A 24,608-nucleotide genomic window follows, 5' to 3' on the forward strand; every position below is an offset into this window, starting at 1 on the left:
TCATGGCCCCGACCCTTTCTCCATTGGTTCTCCTTTCCTTTTATACTAGCATTTACCCCCCTTCTAGCGTCCACGTGTAAGCTCCACTTTCTGGGGTTGAGACTTGTCCTATCAGCCCATACTTGGAGTGGTTGGGAGTGGTTGTAAAAGCTGAATAGCATGGTGAAAGGCATGGACCTGTCAGACGTAGAGTTCTTTATTGATGTTTTGGTAGCTTTTTCACTTGGCCGGCTCCTGCATTGAGCTCGTCCTTTCCTTTAGGCGTTCTATGGGGTGTTGAGCATAAGATCGTCCTCGGCCGTATCTTTGGGCCTGTTTTGGGCTTTCATCATGCGTCCTCGGCAATAATTCTCCTCGGCTTGGGCCTTGGGCCCTAATGTAAAGTGGGCCGGGGCCACAAACTCTCAGGCCCCACAACTACTATCATTTAAGTAATTGCAAATACGGAATTACCTCTATTCGAGTCCTTTTTTTTTTAAAGGACTAGAAAGGGGAAAAATGTAAAAATATTAATCAAGTAATAAACTTATTATAAAGTTTTTTTAATTAAATTTAAATACAGAACTACATTGAATTAACTGTTATTCAAAATGATAATATTATTTGGACTTTATCCATTAAAACAACAACGTGTTTGATTTTAATTAAGAAATGTAATGTATTATTAAGAGTTGGGTGGTACAATTTTACAATTCACTTATAGCTTTCTCCCCAGTTGCAGCTACCCAAAGGATACGAACTCTCCTTGTACAATAATTTTGAGAAAATAACTTTTACACACACTCTATCCATTCAAACAACAAGTCATGATTTCGTTCTAAACTCATGATTTTAGATAAAAACAAGTGCGTATTAGTGTTATTTTATAGGATGTTTGTGTATTATTTTTATTTTTTATTTTTTATTTTGCTTGAAAGGATGTTTGTGTATTAGTGTGTAATAACATTGCTCATAATTTTGAATTAAAGCCATTGGATCAGTTCAATATGATCCTTGCCGTCCGATAAAATATATCACGCACATCTTACCGTCCAATATCCACAGCGTTGTAATTTCAAACAAGCCTATAAATACCTCCAATCTTTACTTTCACTCTGCCATATTTCAAATTTTCTTTCTCCCAAACCCAATATTTTGCTCTAAGATCTCTCAATCTCTCTCTCTCTCTGTGTACAGTCGGAGATTGCAGGAATCCGGCGAACCTGAAAGCATTGCGACGTGGCATTCGCCGGAATCTGAAATTCTGATAATGGAGCAAACTGAGAACGTAGATTTCCCGCCAAAACGTCCACGTTCAGTTGGAGTTACGCGGAAAACCGTTACAGAGGCCTCTGTGGCTTTCCCGCGAAAAAATCGAATTAGGCAGCTTGATTTCACAGAGTTTCCGGTGAAGCCGATCTCGGCAGTGCCGCATTCGCATTTGCCTCCGCGGATTCCTCTTTCCACAATGTAAGTTTTCTGCGATTCGTCCTTTGTTTTTGTTTCTATTTTCTGTTTGGCAGCTGAGAAAACCGAGCTACAATGGCAGAAAAGAAATTTTTAAATTTTTTTTTTTTTTTAAAGTTCAAAATCATTTTGCTTAAAAGAAAATGTTCGCTTTTTTGTTTGATAGATCCTGTTGCTTACAAATCATACTATTTAGAAAGAGAATTTCCAAACACAGACTTACCTTTGAGTTTAAACAATTTTCTAATTTTCTGTCTTACTAATTTCCTTTAATATATTTTATGCAGAAACTCTGAGTCCCCAAGATCACAGCCACAGCTTAACATCAATGCAAGCAATGATACTCCTAAGCGTAAAAAACATTGCACTTGCAAGCATTCAAAGTGCTTAAAGTTGTGAGTGCCTGAGATACTTGTATTGTATGCAACAGCTATGACATATCATCATACTATTTAGGATTTTTGCTACATTATTGTATGTGCCACAGAAATAGCCTGTAATTTATGGGAGGTTCCTTAAAGGAACATAGTGATTCATAATTTGCAACAGCTATGATTGGCTCGGTCTTGGTTTGCTTTTAATTTCTACATGGGAGTGTATTTGTAGTTGCTCTCTTTCTATCTCCTTGTTTAACAATGATTCATTACTCCCTAAAAAGAGTTTCTCATGGATGCATACTTGAATGGTGCAGAAAAAAACATGAGTGGACAGCGATTTCTGTGAAAAAAAGTTAATTTTAGATAGATTTTTAAAAAACAAAGCTGCCCCAATTGGTCTTTTCCACCATAAATATATATATATATATATATATATATATATATATATCTCCAGATGACTTTCTTTATTAAATGGTGGATGGTGAATTTGTGTTTTTTATATGGTCCAACCTTCAAAATGCAGTGCAGTGCTGTACTAGATCTAGTTGCTTACAAAGTTTTTATCCACAAATTGTCAGGTACTGTGAGTGCTTCGCTGGTGGAATATACTGTGATGGATGCAAGTGTGCTAATTGTTATAACGATGTTGAGAATGAGGATTTAAGGATAGCAGCTATTGAAGGTATTCTGGAGCGCAACCCAAGTGCATTCAAGCCTAAGATTGCCAGCAGTCCACTTAAAACACTGGATAACAGGGTATGTAAATGAAAATTTTTGAGTTCAAGAGAACTATTGTTTGGTTACTGGATTAATTCTTTATGTTTGAGCCATTTTTTGGTTTTGTTCGTTGAATTAGGTGGATACCTAATCGACATGAATATAGTTTCCTTCAGATCTAAGTATCTCAGTTTTGATATTATTACAGTAATAAAGTCATTACCAGAATGCTTTCATTAAATTCTTTGTGTTGGAAAAATAAAAATAAAAACAAGACTTCTTTCTTTGCATACCTATCTTAATTGAACTCACAAATGAACAAAACACACCATTCCATAACCTAAATGCAATAATAAAAATTGATGAGAGAGAAATGAGAAGATGGACTTTGGTGTGTGTCATTCTCTACAACACCACTGAAATTTATATCTCTAAAAACAAGCCTTTGCCTCTCTTTTATATACTTTGCATGGGTAGTTATGGGTGGTTATTTATAGAAAACCAAGAAAGACAACTCTTACCAATGGACTGACCCATTCCCACTGTGGGTATACTCATCTGGGTTGGTCCAGCCCAAAACTTCTAACACTTTGTTTTTTCTCTGAAGGCTGAGAAAGCTCTTGGATTTCACTTTTCTTTACATTCATAATTCACAGGAGATTTTGATGACAAAGTTACATACAGGGAAAGAGCGCTCTAATCACTTTGCTTGTTCTTAATAGGGAAGACAGAATTTATACTATAAATAAAAAGAACATGTGTTAAGAATCTGTGAATATATTTTTTTCAAGTGTAGCTAACTTTATAAGAATGAGTTTTGAGAAATTATATAAGGTCTGATGAGCTTTTCCTAGATCTAAAAATTAGTTTGTGTTTCATAAAGAAATTATGGTAGGATCTTTGTATTGTAACCATGATAGCTACTAATCTTGTAGTCTATTTTTTTGGAAGCATTTGGCGTTAAGGTTCTTGGGCCAAACATTGGGTAACGTTTGCTTATTCTTGTGTTCAAGCTATCCACAACAATCATGTGTACTTCATTTGAGCTTTGTCGTTCTATATACTTCTTGAGGAGATTGTATTTGCATGGCATCCCGGTGTTCTTGTGCCAATTAGAAAAAATATAAGCAGCTTCGGGTGGAAAAGATCATCTTCAAGCACCGTCCACTGTTGTTGTTTGATTGGAAAAGAGTAGTATGATTTCACCTTTAGGATTTATAGTTGTGCTTGTGCTAGTGTTTCAGCAAGTTTATATTGCATTTATGTCCAGTTGCTCTTTTGAACTTCTATTTTTAAGATTGGTCTCAATAGAAACCTCCTCATGTTTAAAGTTATGTGCATAAAAATTAATTACTCTTTGTCATTCTAGTAACTTAGTAAAATCAGGGAACTCTTAGCAATAAGAACAACAACAACCCAGAAAAAGAAAAAGTTGAAAAAAAGAAAAAGAGAGAGAGAGAGAGAGAGAGAGAGAGTAAAAGTGGACTGCAAAAATGAAAGATGTGCATGTCTTTACTCAAGATCTACCTCTTAGCTGCTTTCCACTGATACAATTTTGATTTTCTTAAAGCATTGAGATCAAGAAATTTTATGTAAGAAAAGTACATTTTTTCTCTTCACAGCTGCTGCAGTTAAATCATTCATGTTGAATATGCATTTTTCATTAATGATTCATTTAATGAGTCCTATTAAGTTCTTTGTTAAATTACAAGGACGTGGTTCTCTCTCTCTCATACGCATACACTGAGAGAAAAATTCACTGCTCAATGCCATATGGATGTCAGTCATCCTTCTCTTTTGAAACCTCAAAAATTACAAAAGAATTAAGGAAGTGATGTTTTCATGATACCTTCCTTTAAACATCTCTTGATATTCATTTCTTTCTTTTACCCTTTTTGGTTGACACATACGTAAATTTAATATCAGATATCTTTTCGAGTTTTATTCATCATCTGATAACTGTTAACCACACTGGACTGCTCTGGAACAAGTGCAGGATGAAGAAAACGTCAGCCCAATGGTTGGGAAACACAACAAGGGATGTAACTGCAAGAAAACATGGTGCCTTAAAAAGTATTGTGAATGCTTCCAAGCTAACGTTCTGTGCTCTGAGAACTGCAAATGTGTGGACTGCAAGAATTTTGAAGGATCTGAGGAGTACTTGGCTGTTTTACATGGCGACCATTCTAATACCAATACCTGCATCCAACAGGCCAATGCTGGTTTATCTGGTGCTTTTGACTCACTAGGCACCAGATTCTCTCCAGGATTAGGGAAAAGAAAAGGTCATGAACTCCTTGATTCAAAAGAGAAGAATTCACAAATTCAAAGGCTAACACTGCATCACAAGGTATTTTATTTTAGCATCCTGATTAAAACCACTTCTTTTCTGTTCGGTTGGTGAGAAAATGTATCTGGTTTTTCCTACTATGAGAATGCCTTCACTATAAATTATATGGGCTTATCATTTCCACATGGATAAGCTATAAAAGATCACTTAGCAAGAAATTTACATGAGAGAGCTTGGCTGCCCACGTACATGGTCTTGAGAACTTCAGTAGGCCCAAATCCACAGATAAAGTTTATTTGCTTCCAACAATCTCAATCGCTATGGTACATTGCTCCACTTATCCATCTCCGTGCTCTAAATTTTTCTGTTTTGTTCATTCAGCCAATGAATCCTCTCAGTGATTCTGATCCATTGTCTGCCTTGTCTGTTTACCCTGTTCGTCAAGTTATTGGTTCTCCTGTACTGCATTCCCCAAAGTTTAGATACAGGTTTATATATTTGCCAGTGATACTTTTGCCACTTGTTGAAAATTTTGTTCTCATTGTCCATAACAACTGATATTGCTGCTTATGGTGCAAGATCATTGTTAGCAGATGTCATTCAGCCAGAAGACACAAAAAAGCTCTGCTCATGTTTGGTTCTAGTATCAGAGTTTGCTCAAATAGGTGCAGGTATATGACTGAGCTAAGAGTAGAAGAATCATAATTGGCTTAAAAAATTTTAATTTGCTATCAGGTTATGACTTATGAAGGATCAATTACGTGACTAGGAACCATATATTTTTAAGGGTTTTATATATGTGTGTGTGTTCACTGGATTACATATTCCTCCGGTGAGTTTTGGGTCTGTGCCATTAATACACTGCTTCAAATTACACAAGTGACAAGACTGGTGTAATTTTACATATTAAAAATGTGGTAACATGGGTTCTAGCATATCCTCGATGTGCTAATTGGCATGCATAAAAAACATGGAGAAATATGCAATTATCAGTTCGCTTGATTTAGCACCAACACTACAAGTTAAGATCTTGTGGTTAGCAATTATTAGAATACTTTGCTATGAATTTTAATATCCGAAAATAGTAGCTGATATCATTTATTTATTTATTTTTTATATTTCGATTAGCTGTATTTAAGCTTTGAGCTAAGTTATCCATATATCGGGAAGAACTCAACCTCATGAAATACCTTTTAGACCATTGGTTGACTATAAATTATGTAGAACAGCAGAAGGTAGGTTCTAATCTATAATATTTTATACGGTGAATGAAATGGGAGTTTTGATTTCTGAGATCTGCATTAACCATTTGCAGACAAAAATAGTGCATCAGGCGAGCAAGAACAAGGACACAGTGACACTGCAAGTCTTCTTGTAGGCCAGGACAAGGGAAACTGCCAGGGAGCACCAGAAACTCAGAAAATGCCTGATAGCCATTTGAGTAGCAACGGAGCCGCTACAATTGGCACAGATGATTTTAGATCTGGTAATGCTGATTTACTGGAAGGCCTTTGGATCCTGGAATAGTTGTATTGATTTTTTATGAGACTGAACTATAACTGCTTTGCAGGTCTCTACATGAAGCATGAAAGGCTTGTGTTGAAAGATTTCTTGAGTTGCCTTAAGAATCTCATCACTTTTGGTCACGTGAAAGGTGTAATTCCATGCCATGTAATTCTAAACATAGAAAAATACTTCAACCAAGTAATTTTTCACATGGAAAGCTATCCAATATTGAAAATCTATCCTTTTAGAAAGCTTCAACAAAGTCTTTCATACATAATTCATTTTTGTCTTGGGTGGCAGATGATTGTAGTGATTTATTTGTATTTTCTCAAAGAACCAAACAAGAGGAGTTGCTAAAAGTATTTCTTTGTATTTTCTCAAATGGCATTAGCATCCCACTTCTCACACTTTTTCTCTCTCTGGTGCAAGACTTAGGATTGTGTTCTGCATCAAAATTGGAAAGTAGACCAAGAGTGTTCTACTGTCTCTCTAGACTAGCATCACCTCTGCTAGCCATTGCGCTTATAAAACTTTAATACTCTGCTCTTCTCCATGACCTGGCTCTTATAGGTTCTATTACATTGCAGGAACAAATTGCTTCCCATCGAAGCTAATTGACAATGCAAAAATGTCAGCAGCAGGATTTTAGAAAGCCAGAACTGAAGCATCAGCAAACAGGAAAGAGTTGCAACGGCATCCTACATTAAGCATGGTCTGGAAATTGCAGTTACTGCCAACAACCTAGAAAAGAGTTTGTGTATGCACAGTAAGTTGAGTACATGATACCAAACTTTGAATAAGTTTCTGGAAAAGCCTAGATAACCTGCTGATAGGAGTGGCACAAAGTAAATTCCCTGCCTTGGTTTCATTCTGGTTGTTCTCTTCCAAGTAAATAATACATTACAAAAGTGGGTCCCATTGCTTAGAGCTTCAATCATTCATGGACCACAAACCAAAGCCAAGTGTTCTTGTGAAATGATGTTAAATTGCTAAATCTATACACAAATAAAAGAGTTAGAGTGATTTTCTGATTCAAGAAATGAAAGCACATCTTTAAATGCTGTGCATTGCATGGAACAGGAAAAGGAAATTACTTGATGAAAAAAAAAAGGAGATTGTTGAATACTTTGCATTTTTTATAATATTTGTAGAATGCTCAGAGTCAAACAATCAAAAGCATGTTTCAATCAATGAATAACATGAAGAACTCAAGATGATAGCTTAGCCAATTGAATCATACTAAAAGATTTTTTTTTTTTTGTCTTGATCCTCTGCCTATGATAATTATTACCATTAAGTTGATCATACCCATACATTGTTATTCCAGAAACATGTGCAACAGCTCTCCCTCCTCCGCTTTAGATGGCCATTGCATCTTACCATTTCAGAGACATCATTACATTTTGAGAACAAATTTGTCCAAATCAGACCAAGATATTTTGGTGCATGAAACCCAAAACTATATTATTTGGAGTGGATAGAGAGAGTTATAAGAGAAACTGAGGCAACAACAAACTCCCACTAGTTCAAACATCTTAACAATTTTTCTTAACTTGCAAACAGCTGATGACATGCAGCCCGTGCCCCATACTGCCACAGAATCAGAAACTTCATTTGTCTCCCAAAAGTGTAATTCCTCAGATATTTTAAATAATGGTGTGGTCTTACCATTGGGTACTACTTGCCACTTCCACTGCCTCAATAATTATTAGACAACCTGCCTCTTTTACCCAATCTTTGATATTAATGCCTAAAGAAACACAATGTTGCATTTTGTCTGGTATCAGATTGTGCCTTCCTTTCTACAAAACCCAATCTACTTGATAGTATGAACTACTTAATATTCCGCCGTTCATGTTTTTCACATAGACATAAATCTTCGACTTTTACAAGATTCCTGATGTGTTTAAAAAATTCAAATAACAAGATGTACTTCCTTTGGTAAGCATGTATATATTATCCTCCACTCAGATTCATTCTACAATTCTTCATCATCTCCTTCAAGCAAATAGCCCATGTTGGTATATATACCTTGAAACCCAAAATTTTCTAATTTCTCCTCATTCCATTTACCAGTAATCACCACAAGAGCATATCCCATCTTCAAAATGATGGTAGCGATTAACGTCTCTGACAGTGATTTCCCTCTCTGTGATCTTTGAGATGAACTTTATTGCAACATGACAATCTTCACATACTCGGAGATTCTTGGTTATCAAAAGCCTAGTTCCAGGAGGAGTAGAAATGAGTCCAAATGCAATTGCTAACCTTTCACTGTGACTGCAAACCATATTAGTCTTCTCATCATCCTCCACGTCATGGAAAACTGATCCAGTATCTGGGACATAGCCAGCTTCTTTCATTCGTCCTTCCAGCCTCTTCAGTTCTGCATATATTGCATCAGAATCAGGATGAGAAGTATCTCCAGAAAGGAATGCATAAACTTTATTTTTCACTTCAATCCAGCTATAAGCAGTGCCTTTCTTTATTCCCCTATCTATCATTAATTTTCTCAGCCTTGCAACTCCTTCCCATTTTCCTGCTTGAGCATAGATGTTTGATAAAATCACATAATTGCCAGAATCATCAGGATCAAGCTCAATCAATTTCTCTAATGCAACTTCACCCAACTCTACATTTCCATGGATTTTGCATGAATTCAGCAGAGCACCCCACACTCCAGAATCTGGCATTGCTCTCATTTGCATTATAAGATTGTAAGCCTCATCTAATCTACCACAGTGGCCAAGGAGATCAACCATGCATGTATAGTGCTGAATTGTAGGAACTATGCGGTAATCTCTCACCATTGATTCAAAAAACATCCAGCCTTCATCAAGCAAACCCCCATGGCTGCAAGCTGCTAGAACACCCACAAAAGTTATGTGATCAGGGAGAGATTTTTCCTTCATCTCCTCAAATAAATCCAATGCTTCAGTAGCATGACCATGCATTGCATACCCAGTAATTATGGCATTCCAAGAGACAACTCTTTTCTCCTTAAGCCGTTCAAACAAATTCCTAGCAACCTTCACAGAACCACATTTGGCATACATATCTACCAGTGCAGTCTTTACCTTGTCATTGGACTCAAATCCATGCCTCCAACTAAACCCGTGAAGCTCCTTCCCTTGAGGAAGAGCCGCAATGTCAGCTGAAGCTGATATCACTGTCACAAGGGTTGCCTCTGTGGGTCTTAGACCCGCTAATGCCATTTCACTACATAGAGTGAGTGACTCATCAGGATGCCCATTTTGTGAATAAGCAGCAAGCATAGAGTTCCATAACACAGCATCTCTTTCTTCAATTTTATCGAACACTTTGCGAGCACTCCCCACACAACCACACTTTGCATACATGTCAATTAAAGCCGCACCCACAAAAACATCCTTCCCCCACCCAGTCCGTATTGCATGTTCATGAATGTTCCTCCCCTCTTCAATGGCAGAAAGTGCTGAGCAGGCCTTGAGCACAAACGGAAAGGTAAAATTATCGGGCGCAAGCCCATGTTCAAGCATTTGGTGATAGAGAGAAATTGCCGCCTCATACGGCCCATTCCATGCGTATCCCCGAATCAAAACATTCCAAAGAAATAAATTACTCTTAGGAATTCTATCAAACAAGAGGTGTGCATTACGTAAAGAGTCACAAACGCTGTAGAAATTAACAAGCTTAGTAGCTAGAAATAAATCAAACCCGAGACCCATGTGGTATAGGTGGGCATGAAGTTGTTTTCCGGGCTTGATCGCTTTCCGGGCAATACAGGATTGGAGGAGAGAGCCATAGTAAGAAGAGGGTGACTGATGGGTGGGCAAGGCACGAAGCTTGGATAATGGATAAAAAGTTTGTTGGGGTTTGGAGTTAGTGTTTAGTTGAGGGGTTGGTGAGGGAATTGCGTGAAATGGGCATTGGGTGAACGCGTTGGGGTTGAGAAGAGAGTGGAGGGAAGATGAGAAAGGAGAGGTTCTCTTTTGCTTTGTTATTGACTGAAGTGTCATTTGATTGTTTGAAGAAGAAGAAGAAGAAGAAGATGGAGATTAAAGAATGACAAATACAATTAAGAAAAATCATGTAGGGGAGGGTTTTGAATAAGGTGGTCTTGGAATTTAACGGCTAGTGGCGGGAAAGGCTCAAGGTGCTTGAATATTGTAGATGCGTTCAGCCCTCAAAAGTACAATGTACTGGTGACATTTATCGGTAGTCCGGGAGCATTGCTCCCTCCACCCACCATTGGCCCACCCATCATGTGAGAAAAGGGAGCAATGCTCCCGAAGTCCGCAATAACTATTCATTGACTCTTTTTTGGTTAGGAGCAACTATTCATTCACTTATGTTATTATTAGTAATCAACCAAAAGTGTTGGGCATGTAAATTGGAATGAGCACAAACCACAAAATGTTTACTACTCATAGTTGCACACATTAATATATTGTGAAATTAAATGTATCCCTAAAATTATTCAAATTGAGTATGTAATATTGTTGTTTCACAAAACCAAATATATAGGGCCATGGCTCCCATTGGTTTGAAGTAGATTCGTCCCTAGCAATGAGATAAGTATATAGGGTCAACTCCCCTTCCATTTAAAACCCTCTAATTCTCTCCATTTTAATTTCGATGGATGACATGTGTTAAATAAACAATCTAACAATAAAAAACAAAGCCACCTCAAAGGAAATTTCACTCTGATAACATTCTCCTTTATTGAATTTCTTTTCTGAGAAAAAATGATAAATATCTTTAATTTTAAAATTATGTAGCAAAATACTCCTATTTCGAAACTATCTAGCAAGATGTCTCTGTTTTGAAACTTTAGCAAAATTGAGTTCAGTGTAGAACTCGATATCATTAAAATCGAGTTATATGTGCTTTGTGCCATGGTAGAAGTTGCTAATGTGAATTTTCCAATTAAAAAATTCTATATAGAACTCAATTTTACTAAAATCGAGTTGTACACAGTTTTTTTTAATAAAAAATACAACTCAATTTCAATAATATGGAGTTTAGGAAAAATTTATTAAAAAACTAAGAGCTCATTTGGTACATGTATTTAAAAACTGAAAATTATTGTTTGAAAATATTTGTAAAAATATATATGAATGAAAAAGTGTATAAAAATACATGTAATGTTGTTTAAAAACTAAAAATTGTTATTTGAAAACACAAACCAAACACCCCCTAGACGGCTAAACCACTGCTCTTAGTACTAAACTACATAGACCATGGCTTTAGACCGCTTCTTTCCTTCTTTACTGCTGCACAACACAACTATCAACTTTTCTTTTTTTTGGTTGATAACAACACAACTGTCAACTCTCAGTACAAAAAATTATATAGTTTAATTAATGCAACTACTCTTTTAGCTTTTATCTTACCAAACGAGTGAACGACATATAGTGCCCGTTTGTTTCAGCTTTTAGGAGCTGAAACGCACGTTTTGAAGAAAGCTGGAGTCCAAAATGCGTTTGGTTCAGCTAAAAACGCAACTTTTTGGAAAAAGCTGCGTTTTGTGCCAAGACTGAGAACGCGCAAAACAATATGGAGCTCGAGAGGTCCATAAAACAAAAAGTTCATGCGCGTTTTGAACTATCCGTTGGGCTCTTCCTTCAATTACCAAATTACCCTTTTCTCTTCTCCCTCATATTTTTGCTCCTCTGTTACAGACCAACACCGGTCAAGAAAGTATCAACCAAATACAAACACAGCACCACCCAACAATCACTGGTCTACCACCACAACCCATTTCAACATTTGATAATCCAAACACAAAATCAACAAAATCAAACCGATTTTACACAATTTTACAAAGGAACCCAATAATGAAATCAGAACCAAAAAAAAAAAAAAACCGAGTTGACCCATTTCCTCCGCATGTCGTTGGTAGTGGGGAAGAGATCAAGCAACAGTGGAGAGGAAGACAGGCAGCGATGAAGGCAGAGATCAAGCACCGATCTGACCCATTCCTCCCTTTTGGATTTCCCCTCTATCTTCATTTGATGAGAATCAAATGGTGTGGTTTGTGTGACCTTTAAGTTTGTGTGTTTTGATGGGATAGAGGGAAAGAATCTTGCAGACGAAGAGCTAAGGAAAAAAAAAAAAAAAGAAAGAGGAAGAAGGAGAGCTCTGTGGGACGTTCTGGAGCTTGGAGAAGTGATATGGAAAAAGTAAGGAAAGAAGGGAAAAAAGGAAAAGAGTGGGTACGTGTATGGACTGGAAAAAAGAGGGGAAAAAAAAAAGAAAAAAAAGAAGGAAATGCGGTAAGTGAGTGGAGGAGAAAAAAAAGGAAAAAGAAGGTAATGTTATCACAATATTTTCACAATAAATGTTAAGTAGTAGGTTATTATTAGCTAATACTTGTGAGAAAAAAATAATTTTTTTACAAAGAGAAAAAAATAATTTTAATAGTACGTTCAAATTAAAATTAGTATCAATTTTTATCACAATATTTTCACAATACTTTTACAATAAATCTTAAGTGATAGGTTATTATTAGCTAATATTGGTGAGAAACAAATATTTTTTTTAGAAAGAGAAAAAAATAATTTTAATAGTACGTTCAAATTAAAATCAGTATCAATTTTTATCACAATATTTTCACAATACTTTCATAATAAATCTTAAGTGGTAAGTTATTATTTAGTTAATATTGGTGAGAAAAAAATAATTTGTTTAGAAAGAGAAAAAAATAATTGTAATAGTAATTAATAAATTATCAAAATACTCTCACAATAAATTTTAAGTGGTAGGTTATTATTAGCTAATATTGGTAAGAAAAAAATAATTTCACAATATTGATTTAAGTATGAAATAAACTCCCTTGTATATACATAGTCATTTTTGGTAATTTATCCCTTAAACTGCCACTTTTATAAGTGCTAGCCAAACACTTAACTTTTTCAAAAAGCATTTTTTAACAGCTTTTACCAAACACTCAACTTTTTAAATATGCACTTTTTCATTATGCACTTTTTGAAAACTCCACTTTTTCATTATGCACTTTTACAAAAAGCTGAACCAAACTCACCCATATTCAAGGATCCAGTTGCTCTAGACACACACTACTGAAAAAGTTTTTCTTTCTTTCTTTTTATTAAATTTTTTTTTTCAAAGAACTTGCTACAACATATATCGAGTTGTATTTTTCAAAAAAAAGTTGTATATTTAGTAAAAGCTTCCAAGATAACCTCTATTTGATACCTCCATACTAAGTAATTGTTGTAGTTACCACCGCTCATGTAGGTGAGTTGGTACTCAGGTTTCCTAATGACCTATTGTTCGAGAGTTTAATCCCCGCACTTACCTAGCCAAAAAAAAAAAAAAAAAATGTAATTGTTGTAGTCCAATTTGTACTGGCCCACTCTCTTTCCTGCTTTTCTAGGAGATCTCCTGTTCCCAAGTGCAGCTTTGGCAACACTAGCTAGCGTACCTGAACAAACAGCCAAGTAAACCTCCGCGAGCTTGAACCATTTTGGACTAGAAGTCACGGACAATTTATATCCAAAGGAAATGATGTTTTACTTCAATTCTTTTATATCATAATATATCATTCATTTCAATGTGAACCTAGTCATAAATTCCTCCATTATTGTAATGAAATCTAAAAAGAGAGCAGTTTGCAAGCATTATATTTTCGTTAGTCTCTGATTGAGAAAAGAAAAACTTGTACGAAAATAAAGATAACGACCTTCAAAAAAAGAAGAGAAAAAGACATGAAGTAAGGAGAAACAAAGTTTGTGAACTGCCAAATAGTAAAAGGTAACTCCAAAACATAAGCCAATAGGATTTTGTTGCAAAACATATTAAGGTACTTTCTTTGGTAAAAATGAAAGTCATCAGAAATATTAATCAAGAGAAATTAAGGCCTAACCTCTCACCCCTTACTTTCAGATATACAAAGCAATGGAGAATTAAATGAATATTCGTGTTTGTGCACTGACGCTACATGGTTTACCTTAGGGCTATACACGGTTCAGTGTGGTCAGTTTTGAAGAGGTTTTTTTGCAACACACTTATAGGGTGCAGTTTCACTCTATGCTTAACTGCGCCTTACTTTTGGAGGGTAAAAACCAGCCTACATAAGGTGCGGTTAATTTCAGCGGTTCGGTGTGGTTAGTTCGGTTATGTGGGCTGGGTTTTTAAAAATTATTATTCTAAGTTTTGAGATTTTGAGCCTCTAAAGAATAGCATTTGAGCCCATTTTGATTTTTTTTTTTTTTTTTTAACTGGGCCTTTCTTTACAAAGAGCTTACTTTTCCCCTAATACTTGGGCATTTCTTTATGTTGGGTATATTTCAACAATTTACTTTTGTGATTAAACAAAAAGGAACAATATACAAATCTAAATATAAGCAATAACACAAATAGATGTGATAGATAAAACTAATAAATAGATACTGTATGCATAAGAAGAAATATGCAAATAATTAAAAACTCATAGACCAAATGATTGAAGGATGAATGATACATATCAAGCCTTGTGTTTGACACAATCTCCTTAAAGCAGATTTTGCCCCTCACACAATCTGTGGTGCTTTAAGACTCATGGACGTCTGTCTCCCAAAATAAAATGATCTACAGCATGGAGAAGAAGCACACAAGGTCCGTGCTCTGCGAATTAATCTATGTCTTTTTCTCTCTCTTTGACTCAAATACTAATGCACAAAATATTCTCTCAGGAAGATTTTCTCAAAAGTTGTTTTTTATGAATAAGGAACTATGAATATATACATTACTGAACAAACACACTGTTTCAGAAATAGATGCTGTACACAGACTTACTAACTCAAAAAAAATTATTATTATTATTATTTGGACAAGAAGGCCCAGCCCATACATGCCTAAAGTCCAACCCAATGTCCAACCTATGAGCATATAAACTCATATTCTCTGTCATTTCCTATATGGGACTCAAGGATTCTCACCACTTCAATATCATGTTCAAGTGGACACATTAGGAGTCAATTTCTTATTCACTCCATAATATTTTTCTAACAATCTCTCACATAAATGGAAATTGATAAAACACAATGCAAATGATAATGCAGACACAAAAAGAGTAAAAGAAAAGTTACTGTATCGAAAGAAGTAACTTTTGGCTTTGAACTTTCCTTTGTGAAAGACTATCAGATATACTAACTTATCAATGAACATAATGTCTTGAACTATTTAGCTGTTGTGTATACCATGACAATAGAATTCACATAACTCCTTTTCGAACACAATTCATCCTTATAGTTTAGTTCATTTTGGTCCTGTGGCCCATTTCACACTCATATAAGTGAATCTTATTAAGAATATCCTGCTATATTCCACTTGAATTTCCAAGATATAAGAATCATTAAAAGCAAAACTTACCCTGAACATCACTTACAGGCATCACTATTTTATCATAGGAATGGGTGAGAGGTGTTATTTTTGTAGTGATAAAACTAGTCTTCACGATTCAGTTGTCCCTTTGAACCTAGATCTTGGAATCTCCAATCAGCTAGGTTGGGTTGTCATCCAGAAGATTTTTAAGTCATAGGCTTTAACCCCATTCCCCTCAACGAGTAGTTTACTTGCCCTCTACTTGAGCCTTTGGTTCACGGATCCGCTATATTCTCTTTTGACTTTATGAAGTCAATGGAAATAATTCTATTAGAGAGCAACTGCCTCACGGTATTATGTCTACGATGTATATACTTATCATTGTACATATGATTCTATGCCCTACCAATAGCTAATTTTCTATCACAATGTATACAAATAGAAGGCACAAGTTTCATCCACATTGGCATATCCTCTAGGAAATGACGAACTTCTCCTGCTTTTTCCAATGCAATAAATTTTGATTCCATTATGGACTTAGCAATGCATGTTTGTTCAAAAGACTTCCAAGATACAGCTGCACCACCAAGGGTAAAGACATATCCACTCATGAATTTTGTGTCTTTTGTGTTGGATATCCAATTAGCATCACTATACCCTTCTAGTATAGCTGGATACCGAGTGTAGTGCAATCCATAGTTTAGGATGTAGTTCAAATTCCTCAAAACCCTACCCAACTTGCTGCAGAATACGCTATGTCCGGTCTTGTGCAGTTCATTATATACATAAGATTGCCTATTATTCTCAAATACTCCAATTGAGATATTCCTTACCCTTTATTTTTAGTTAGATGTAAATTTGCATCTACAAGTGTTCTCACTAGACTGTCATCATATTTCCCGAATTTTTCAAGAACTTTCTTAACATAATGTGATTGAAATAAGACAAGTCCATCAAATTTTCTAGAAATCTTCATTCCTAGTATCACATCTATAACACCTAAATCTTTAATGTCGAACTCATTAGTCAACATTCTCTTGGTAGCTTTAATGATATCATTATTGCTACCTATAATGAGCGTATCATCAATATAGAGACACACAATGACATAGCCATTTGCAGTATCTTTAATATACACACATTTATCACACTTATTGATTCTAAACTCATTTGACATCGTTGCAATGTTAAATTTCTCATGCCATTACTTTGGAGCTTGTTTTAATTCATAAAAAGATTTAACAACACTTTCTTTTCTTGACCAGGAACAATGAACCCCTCAGATTGTTCCATATAAATCTCCTTGTTTAATTCACCAATCAAGAATGCAGTCTTTACATCCATTTGATGTATCTTTAGGTTATGCAATGCTACAATAGCCATCAACATCTGAATGGTTTTTATTCTTATAACAGGCGAATATGTGTCAAAATTATTCATACCTTCTTTTTGTTTGTAACCCTTTACAACAAGTCTTGCCTTGTACTTGTCAATAGATCCATCAACTTTCAATTTCCTCTTGAATATCCATTTATGTCCTAGAGGTTTACAATCTAGTGGAAGATTCACTAGTTCCCATGTATGATTTTGTAAGATGGATTCAATCTCACTATTGACAGCTTCTTTCCAGAAAGGCGCCTCAGGTGTAGAGGTAGCTTCCTTGAAGCTTTGAGGTTCATCTTCTAACATATAAGTTAGAAAATCCAGACCAAACAGTTTTGATGTTTTAGCCCTCTTACTACGTCTAGGCTTAGCCTCATTCCTCTCTTCCATCAACTCTTGATCATGAGAGGTACTAAATGTAGACTCAAAGTTTCTCTTAAGAGAACTTGATTCTTGTGTGGATTTGTAAGAAAATATTTCTTCAAAAAATACTACATTCCTTGATTCAATAATGGAATTCACATTCATGTCAGGAATGTCAGATTTATGAATTAGAAACTGATATGCATTGTTATTATGAGCATAATTAATGAAAACACAATCCACTGATTTTGACCCTATATTTATCCTTTTAGGAATAGGGATAGCCACCTTTGCCTGATACCCCCAAACCTTTAAGAATTGATAAGAAGGTGTTTTACCTTTCCATAATCTATATGGTGCCTTTTTGGTTTTCTTTTTAGGCAATTTATTAAGAATAAATTGGCAGAAAGAATAGCTTCTCCCCACAAGTTCTGCGGTAAACTAGAACTTATCAACATCACATTCATCTTATCCTTCAAAGTTCTATTTTTCCTTTCAGCAACTCCATTTTGCTGAGGTGAATAAGGTGTAGTGGTTTGATGAACAAATACCATCCTGTAAACATAACTCACCAAAAGGTGATTCATATTCCCTACCTTTATCACTCCTTAAAACCTTAATCTTTTTGTTGAGTTGATTCTCAAACTCATTCGTATATTGAATGATTGCCTCAATTGCCTCATTCTTGCTCCTTAATAAGTACACATAATAATATCTAGTGCAATCATCTATGAAAGTGATGAAATGTTTCTTACCATCTTTAGTTTGTACAACTTTCATGTCACGTTCATCACTATGTATTAATTCTAGAGGTTTAGTGCCTCTTTCAACTAGTTAAAACATGCTCTAGCCATCTTAGCTTCCACACAAATTTCACAATTACGATTAAATAGTAAATTTAAATTGATCAATCTATCCAAAGTATTATAATTAACATGGCACAATCTACCATGCCAAACATTAAATGATTCAAGTATGTAAGTAGAAGATGTACTCTTATTATTCTCAATAATAGGAAATACAATCATTGCATTCATATTAAACAAACCATTGCTCAAATACTCTTTGCCTACTACATATCACTCTTAAAGAGTGAAAATTATTCAAACTCAAAAACCAACTTAAAACTATCTTGCTCAACAATGAACTAGACACAAGGTTCTTATGAATGTCTGGCACATGTAGTACATCTTTCAAAATAAGATACTTGTCTGTAGTCATCTTTAGCACAACCTTTCCATTTCCTTCAACCTTAGAGGTTATGAAATTATCTATGAAAATTTTTGCTTCATCGCCCATAGGATTATATTTAGAATACATTTTCTTTTCTGAGCATACATGGTGAGTAGCCCATATGTCCACCCACCATTCCTTGGTATTTCCTCCTATCAAGTTCACTTCAGAAATCAATAGAAATCACTGCAGAAAGGATCATGTTGGTTTTAGTATTCATAGTAGCAACAGATACGAACTGTTTATCAAAATGCCTCAATGAGTATAGAATTCCATTGTAGCAAAAATGGTTAAGGGGAAATCGAAGGACGCTGGTAATGATGTGAGAACTGAGTGAAAAGATTCAATGGAACTAAAAGCTTTTTGTGATTTGTTTGCTGCTCAAGTCCTAGAAGGCAAGAGGAAATGAGGATTTTTGAGAAAGGAAGGGGTTGATGCAGTAATTAAGCAGTTGAGTGAAATTTGCAAAGTGATAGTCTAATAATTTGCAAGTATGTGTTCAGTGCTTGTGTTGTCATTGGTGCATCTAGTAAACAAAAGAAAATGAGAGAGAGCAGCAAAAGTATCAAGCCAACAGTAGCTCGAGTACCCAACCACTCCTACTATGGTCCTCCTCATAATTATTCAGTACAAGGCCAGCTTGTATACTGAGACAATCAAATAATTTCCCCTATAATTTAGATACACAAGCGCTTGAGGCAAACTTTGAGAATCAAAAATGCATTTTAGCTCAAAATTCAAAACTTGATGCTATTATTATGGGACAAAAAATCGTACAACTCATCACATGCTTTGAGATTAACATGATGAGAGCTTATCCACACAAACAATACAGTGACTTCAAAATGTAAATGTTGAAATAGTACTTGTCATAAATATATATATATATATATATATTTTAAATCCCCTTCAAATTCATTTCAACAGAGCCTTACATCACTTGGAGGGTATTTGGTAGAGTAGTTTGAGAATTATTATTTGTAGTTTTTTGAAATATGTGTAAATGAAAAAGTGTGTAAAAAAAAAAATGTAATGTTATTTAAAATGTGAAAATGTGAGTTTGAACTCACTCACCAAACAGGCTCTAAGTTTCATGGACTTAAATTTCCCATCCATCGTTAGAAGGCATGCGAGGGCTTTACCATTGGGCCCCACAATATCAATTCTTTCTTTTGGGAAGTGGAGCCAGAAGATCTTTTTTTTGGAGCCAGAAGATCTCAATGATCTGATCTTGAGTTGAAGCCCATCTTTATAATTTTTGTTAAATCTTTGACTACTGTCTGAATGCTTCCTTTTGTTGGAGAGCAAATGCAAAGTGCAAAAAAGAAAAGAATTCTTTCTTTTGGGAAGTGGAGCCAGAAGATCTTTTTTTTGGAGCCAGAAGATCTAATGATTTGATCTTGAGTTGAAGCCCATCTTTATAATTTTTGTTAAATCTTTGAGTATAGAATTCCGATGTAGCAAAAATGGTTAAGGGGAAATCGAAGGACGCTAGTAATGATGTGAGAACTGAGTGAAAAGATCCAATGCAACTAAAAGCTTTTTGTGATTTGTTTGCTACTCAAGTCCTAGAAGGCAAGAGGAAATGAGGATTTTTGAGAAAGGAAGGGTTTGATGCAGTAATTAAGGGCCCGTTTGGTCATAGAGTTCAAAAATTGTTGTTTAAAAAGATGTGAAAACTGTGATTTAAAAAGTATTGTTGAAAAACGTATTTTTGGTGTTTGTAAAAAAAAAAAAAAAAGTGTTTGGTATCATGGTTTAAATAACATATTTCATTGTTAAAAAACATAAATATGTGTTTAATTTTGTGAAAAAAGCTGACCAAAGTATGAAATAATTTTTTTTTAATCAAGAGAGATGAAGATTTGGTACTTGACTTTGTGGATTTGGCGTGAATCTTCAGAAGAGAGGAGATAAGATGGGAAAAAATGCTGACTAGGTGGGCCCATTTCATTGTTCAGATAATTACTCAATTGCCACTCAAAACTAGTGTTTATTGTTTAAAAAAAGGTCGGAGGTGATTTCAAAACAGGCATTTCAAAACATGGGTTTTTGAACAACGTATTTCCAAACAGTGAGAACAAAGATGGTCCACCAAATACTGTGTTTTGATTTTGGACACTAGTGTTCAATGTTTAAACACTGAACACTAGCGTTTAAACTCTATGACCAAACGACACCTAAGTAGTTGAGTGAAATATGCAAAGTGGTGTCTCACCTGCAGTTTAAAAACAAATGGGATTTAATAAACTGATAGTCTAATAATTTGCAACTGTGTGTTCAGTGCTTGTGTTATCATTGGTGCATCTAGTAAACAAAAGAAAATGAGAGAGAGCGGCAGAAATATCAAGCCAACAGTAGCTCGAGTACCCAACCACTCCTAATATGGTCCTCCTCATAATTAAGTTAGTAGACTATTCACAAAAAAATTCTTTACAATCAACCAGCTAACAACTCCAACTCCAAGTCATCATATACAAAAAACTCCATCTCTACAATATCAATTCTCAAAAATTAATGATAAGTAGAAAGTAGAAAACAATATATGACAGTTGATACCATTACAAACAAGAGCCAAAAAAAAAAATTACATAAAATTTTAAGTTAGCATACCTTAGGTACTTACTAAGTCTAAATAACAACCCCAAATTCCAAATCAATCAAAAACAACTGAATTCATACTCACAGTGGGTTTTGGTGCAAGCTCTAAAAGGAAAAAAAAAAACAAAATTTACATAATAATAACTCACAAATAAATAACAAAATAGATGAAGGTACAAGAGAATATATAAATAACAAAAGCACAAAAAAGTAGAAAAGAACATAAACACATTACTTGATTCAAGTTCATAGCTTTCCACTTCATCCATCACCTCTCGTAAGTTAATTAGTTTAGTTGAATCCTTGGACCCCAACCAATTTTACGTACAAATCAAAACTTCAATAGTATTTAGAGACAATGAGCTACGAAAAGGATCTAATACATGACCCCTCGTGTTGATTGCAGATTCTAATGCAACTATAAAGACGGGAATTTCCAAAACGTCACGAACAACTTAAGAAAGGACCCTATATCTAGAAGAATTCACCCTCCACCAATCAAGAATATCAAAGCCTTTTGTCTTAGGATCTTCACTAGCTTCTAACAAGTATTGGTCCAATTCAGATTTGCATTCTACACTATCCTTATCTACTAAGTGCTGCTTGTATATTGTATTATACATTTTCATCCTCTCTTCTGCACTACCAAAGCCATTTAGCATGGAGGACATGGAAGCAACATCACTACCACTAGACTCACTAGCCCCACATGGGGTTCCCATTACTCCACTGTAGTGCTTGTATAATCTATTCAAAGCATCTTTAACTTTCAATCCCAACTTATCAGCCTTCTCCTTGTCATAACATTGCTTAAACCAAAACTTTACATATTTCAATTTACATCTAAAATCAACCACAACAGCCATAAACAACATCAAATTTATCTTATAACAACACTTTCCCAATATTTATCATACTTCAATTTCATTCTTTATGCCATACCCTTTAACAAAGGATCACCCCTACCATTACACAGTTGATTTAATTGGTCTTAAAGATTAGCAAGCTCATGTAAATACACATTAGTAGTCATAAACAAAGAACCAGAAAATCTTAAAGTTGCCTCATAAAACATACCAAAAAACTTAGTAAAAAGTCTCACATTTTCCCAATCTAAAAACCAAGAAGGACCACTTGATAGATTCTCAAAATAACAAAGGAAATGCCCATTATCATCTTCCATCCTCTTAAATGTAGCCACAAACTTTTGTGCATTTTCCAACATCAAGTAGGTTGAATTCCACCTAGTAGGCACATCAAGGCATAGCAAACTTTTGCTTTGAATTTTTTCTTTTTCAACACATGCCTTGAATTTCTCAAACCTATTAGGAGATGATTTCACATACCTCACTACATTAAAAACCTTAACAATTGACTCATTAAGGTCCTTCAATCCATCTTGCAGGGGCGACGTTAAGTGCTAGCTAGGGGGTTCAAATGAACCCCCTGGCTTGGCAATTTTTTTTTTTAATATATATAAAATTTAAAAATAAATAAATAAAAATTGTTTTGACTCCCCTAAAATAAATATTTGAACTCACCCTCACCTTAAATTTTGATTCAATTCAGCTAAAATAAACTTAAATATAATCATTTTAATACAACTTTCACAATATTTTCACAATAATTAATTTCATAATTGAGGTTAAGTGACAAGTTGTAACTAGTTTTTACTTTGACTCACAGTTGACATCACTTTTTTACCTTTCTTTTTTTGCTAATATATCACTTTTTTTTTCCTACCTTTAACAACTTGTCACCTATATTTTGTTGTGAAATTTTTGTGTAAGTGTTGTGTCAACAGCACTACTCTTAAAATATTTAATTTTATAATAAAAAATGTTTCAAAATTTTGCTTATTCGTTAAAAAATAAATAAATAAATAAACATCCTATCTAGGACTTTTCCATTGACAGCAAAATAAAGTTGTTTTTCCTTATACTTTTCTTCCTCATCAACAAAAAATTACACTATCGTTCCAACCATCATATCTATATTTATATCTGTGATTATTTCCTCATTTTCTCTATCCCTCTTTCTTCGTTCTTTGTTTTCTTAGCTTTTATCTTTGTTTGATCAAGTAGTTTTCTTAACTTTTATCTCTGTTTGCTCCAATTCCAAGAGAGTGACCACATGTATGGTTAAAAAATCATACACTTCAAAAGTAAAAATTTATATAAGTTTTTTTTTCTTAGTTTCACATACTCCTAGTCCTACTTCTAGGTTTGTTATTATTCTTCTTTATCCACACACATATACACTTACATTAAATTAGAGTAAAACTCCTATTCTGTATCCAAAAAAAAAAAATCTTCTTTATCATATATTTTTATTTAATTAATATTAAATATAAATATAATAAGTTATTATGCATTTAATGGTTGTTGTCTTACTAATCTTTAACTATTAATAAATTTTTTAGACTATTATATGATATAACTGTATTGTATACTAAATTGTATTTATTTTGGATTATTGTATATAATATAGAAGTTGCATATATATATATATATATATAATTAATCATTTTATTTTTTAATCACCCCATGACAAATTCCTAACTCTACCATGACGAATTCCTAACTCCACCACTACTGACCCCCTAGGAAAAAGTCTTGGAGCCGCCACTACCATCTTACACAATCAAATTCAAAATAAGGGCACAATAATGCATATGAAGGAACTTACAACCTAAGAGACTGCCCACCCTATCCTTTGTTTTCCTCCTAAGGTAGTTTATGGCCAAATCATTTGAGCTTGCATTATAAACAGTAATTGTAAAAATATGATCTATCCCCCATTGAAGCAAACAAGACTCAACCACCCTACCAATGTTCTCATCCTTATGATCGGGTACTAGGCCGAAATTCATAATCTTTTTATGATAAACCCAATCAACATCAATATATGTGCAATCAAATAAAGGTAGTTGATGTTTTGAATTGAAGTCCAAGTATCAGTTGTCAAACACACCCTTTGACCATCCATTAGATCCTTTCTCAAACTATCCTTCTCCCTTATGTAAAGTAAAAGACAATCCCTTGCAACAGTGACACGGAAGGGAACTTCAAACCTAGGCTCTACCCCTACCTTAAATTCAATGAACCCGTCATGCACAACAAACCTAAAAGGAAATTTATCAACTATAATCATCTTAGCCAAAGCCATCCTAAGCCTTTCTACACTAAACTTTCTCACCACCAGCTCATTAACACCATCTCCATCCCCTTTTTTTCTTCTTTGGTAACTCGAAATGATTTGGCCTTTACCACACCTGTAGGGGTACTTACAACCACATCTTAAATGGGACCACATGGTTGAGGTTCCATTTTTTTTTTTTTTTTTGAGTGACAATTATAACGCCTTTGGCAATAGTTACAACTTGA

The 24,608-nt window shown here is 34.7% G+C and overlaps 2 protein-coding genes across 2 annotated transcripts; one reads left to right on the forward strand and one right to left on the reverse strand.

Moving 5' to 3' along the window:
• Positions 1-1,125: 1,125 nt before the first annotated feature.
• LOC126725440 (protein tesmin/TSO1-like CXC 5) lies at positions 1,126-7,043 on the forward strand. Its single transcript, XM_050430188.1, has 9 exons — positions 1,126-1,449; positions 1,734-1,841; positions 2,402-2,579; positions 4,537-4,890; positions 5,212-5,318; positions 5,410-5,501; positions 6,146-6,316; positions 6,401-6,484; positions 6,924-7,043. The coding sequence occupies exons 1-9, from the start codon at positions 1,250-1,252 to the stop codon at positions 6,983-6,985; spliced, it is 1,356 nt and encodes a 451-aa protein (XP_050286145.1). The 5' UTR covers positions 1,126-1,249; the 3' UTR covers positions 6,986-7,043.
• On the reverse strand, positions 6,523-10,626 carry LOC126725439 (pentatricopeptide repeat-containing protein At4g21065-like). The gene is made up of 3 exons (XM_050430187.1): positions 7,651-10,626; positions 7,160-7,331; positions 6,523-7,077 (listed from the first exon to the last, which is right to left on the reverse strand). Exon 1 carries the CDS (start codon positions 10,332-10,334, stop codon positions 8,406-8,408), a length of 1,929 nt encoding a protein of 642 aa, XP_050286144.1. The 5' UTR covers positions 10,335-10,626; the 3' UTR covers positions 6,523-7,077; positions 7,160-7,331; positions 7,651-8,405.
• Between the last annotated feature and the right edge of the window lie 13,982 nt (positions 10,627-24,608).

This window comes from Quercus robur, chromosome 5 (assembly GCF_932294415.1).
Source record: "Quercus robur chromosome 5, dhQueRobu3.1, whole genome shotgun sequence".
Taxonomy (NCBI): Eukaryota; Viridiplantae; Streptophyta; class Magnoliopsida; order Fagales; family Fagaceae; genus Quercus; species Quercus robur.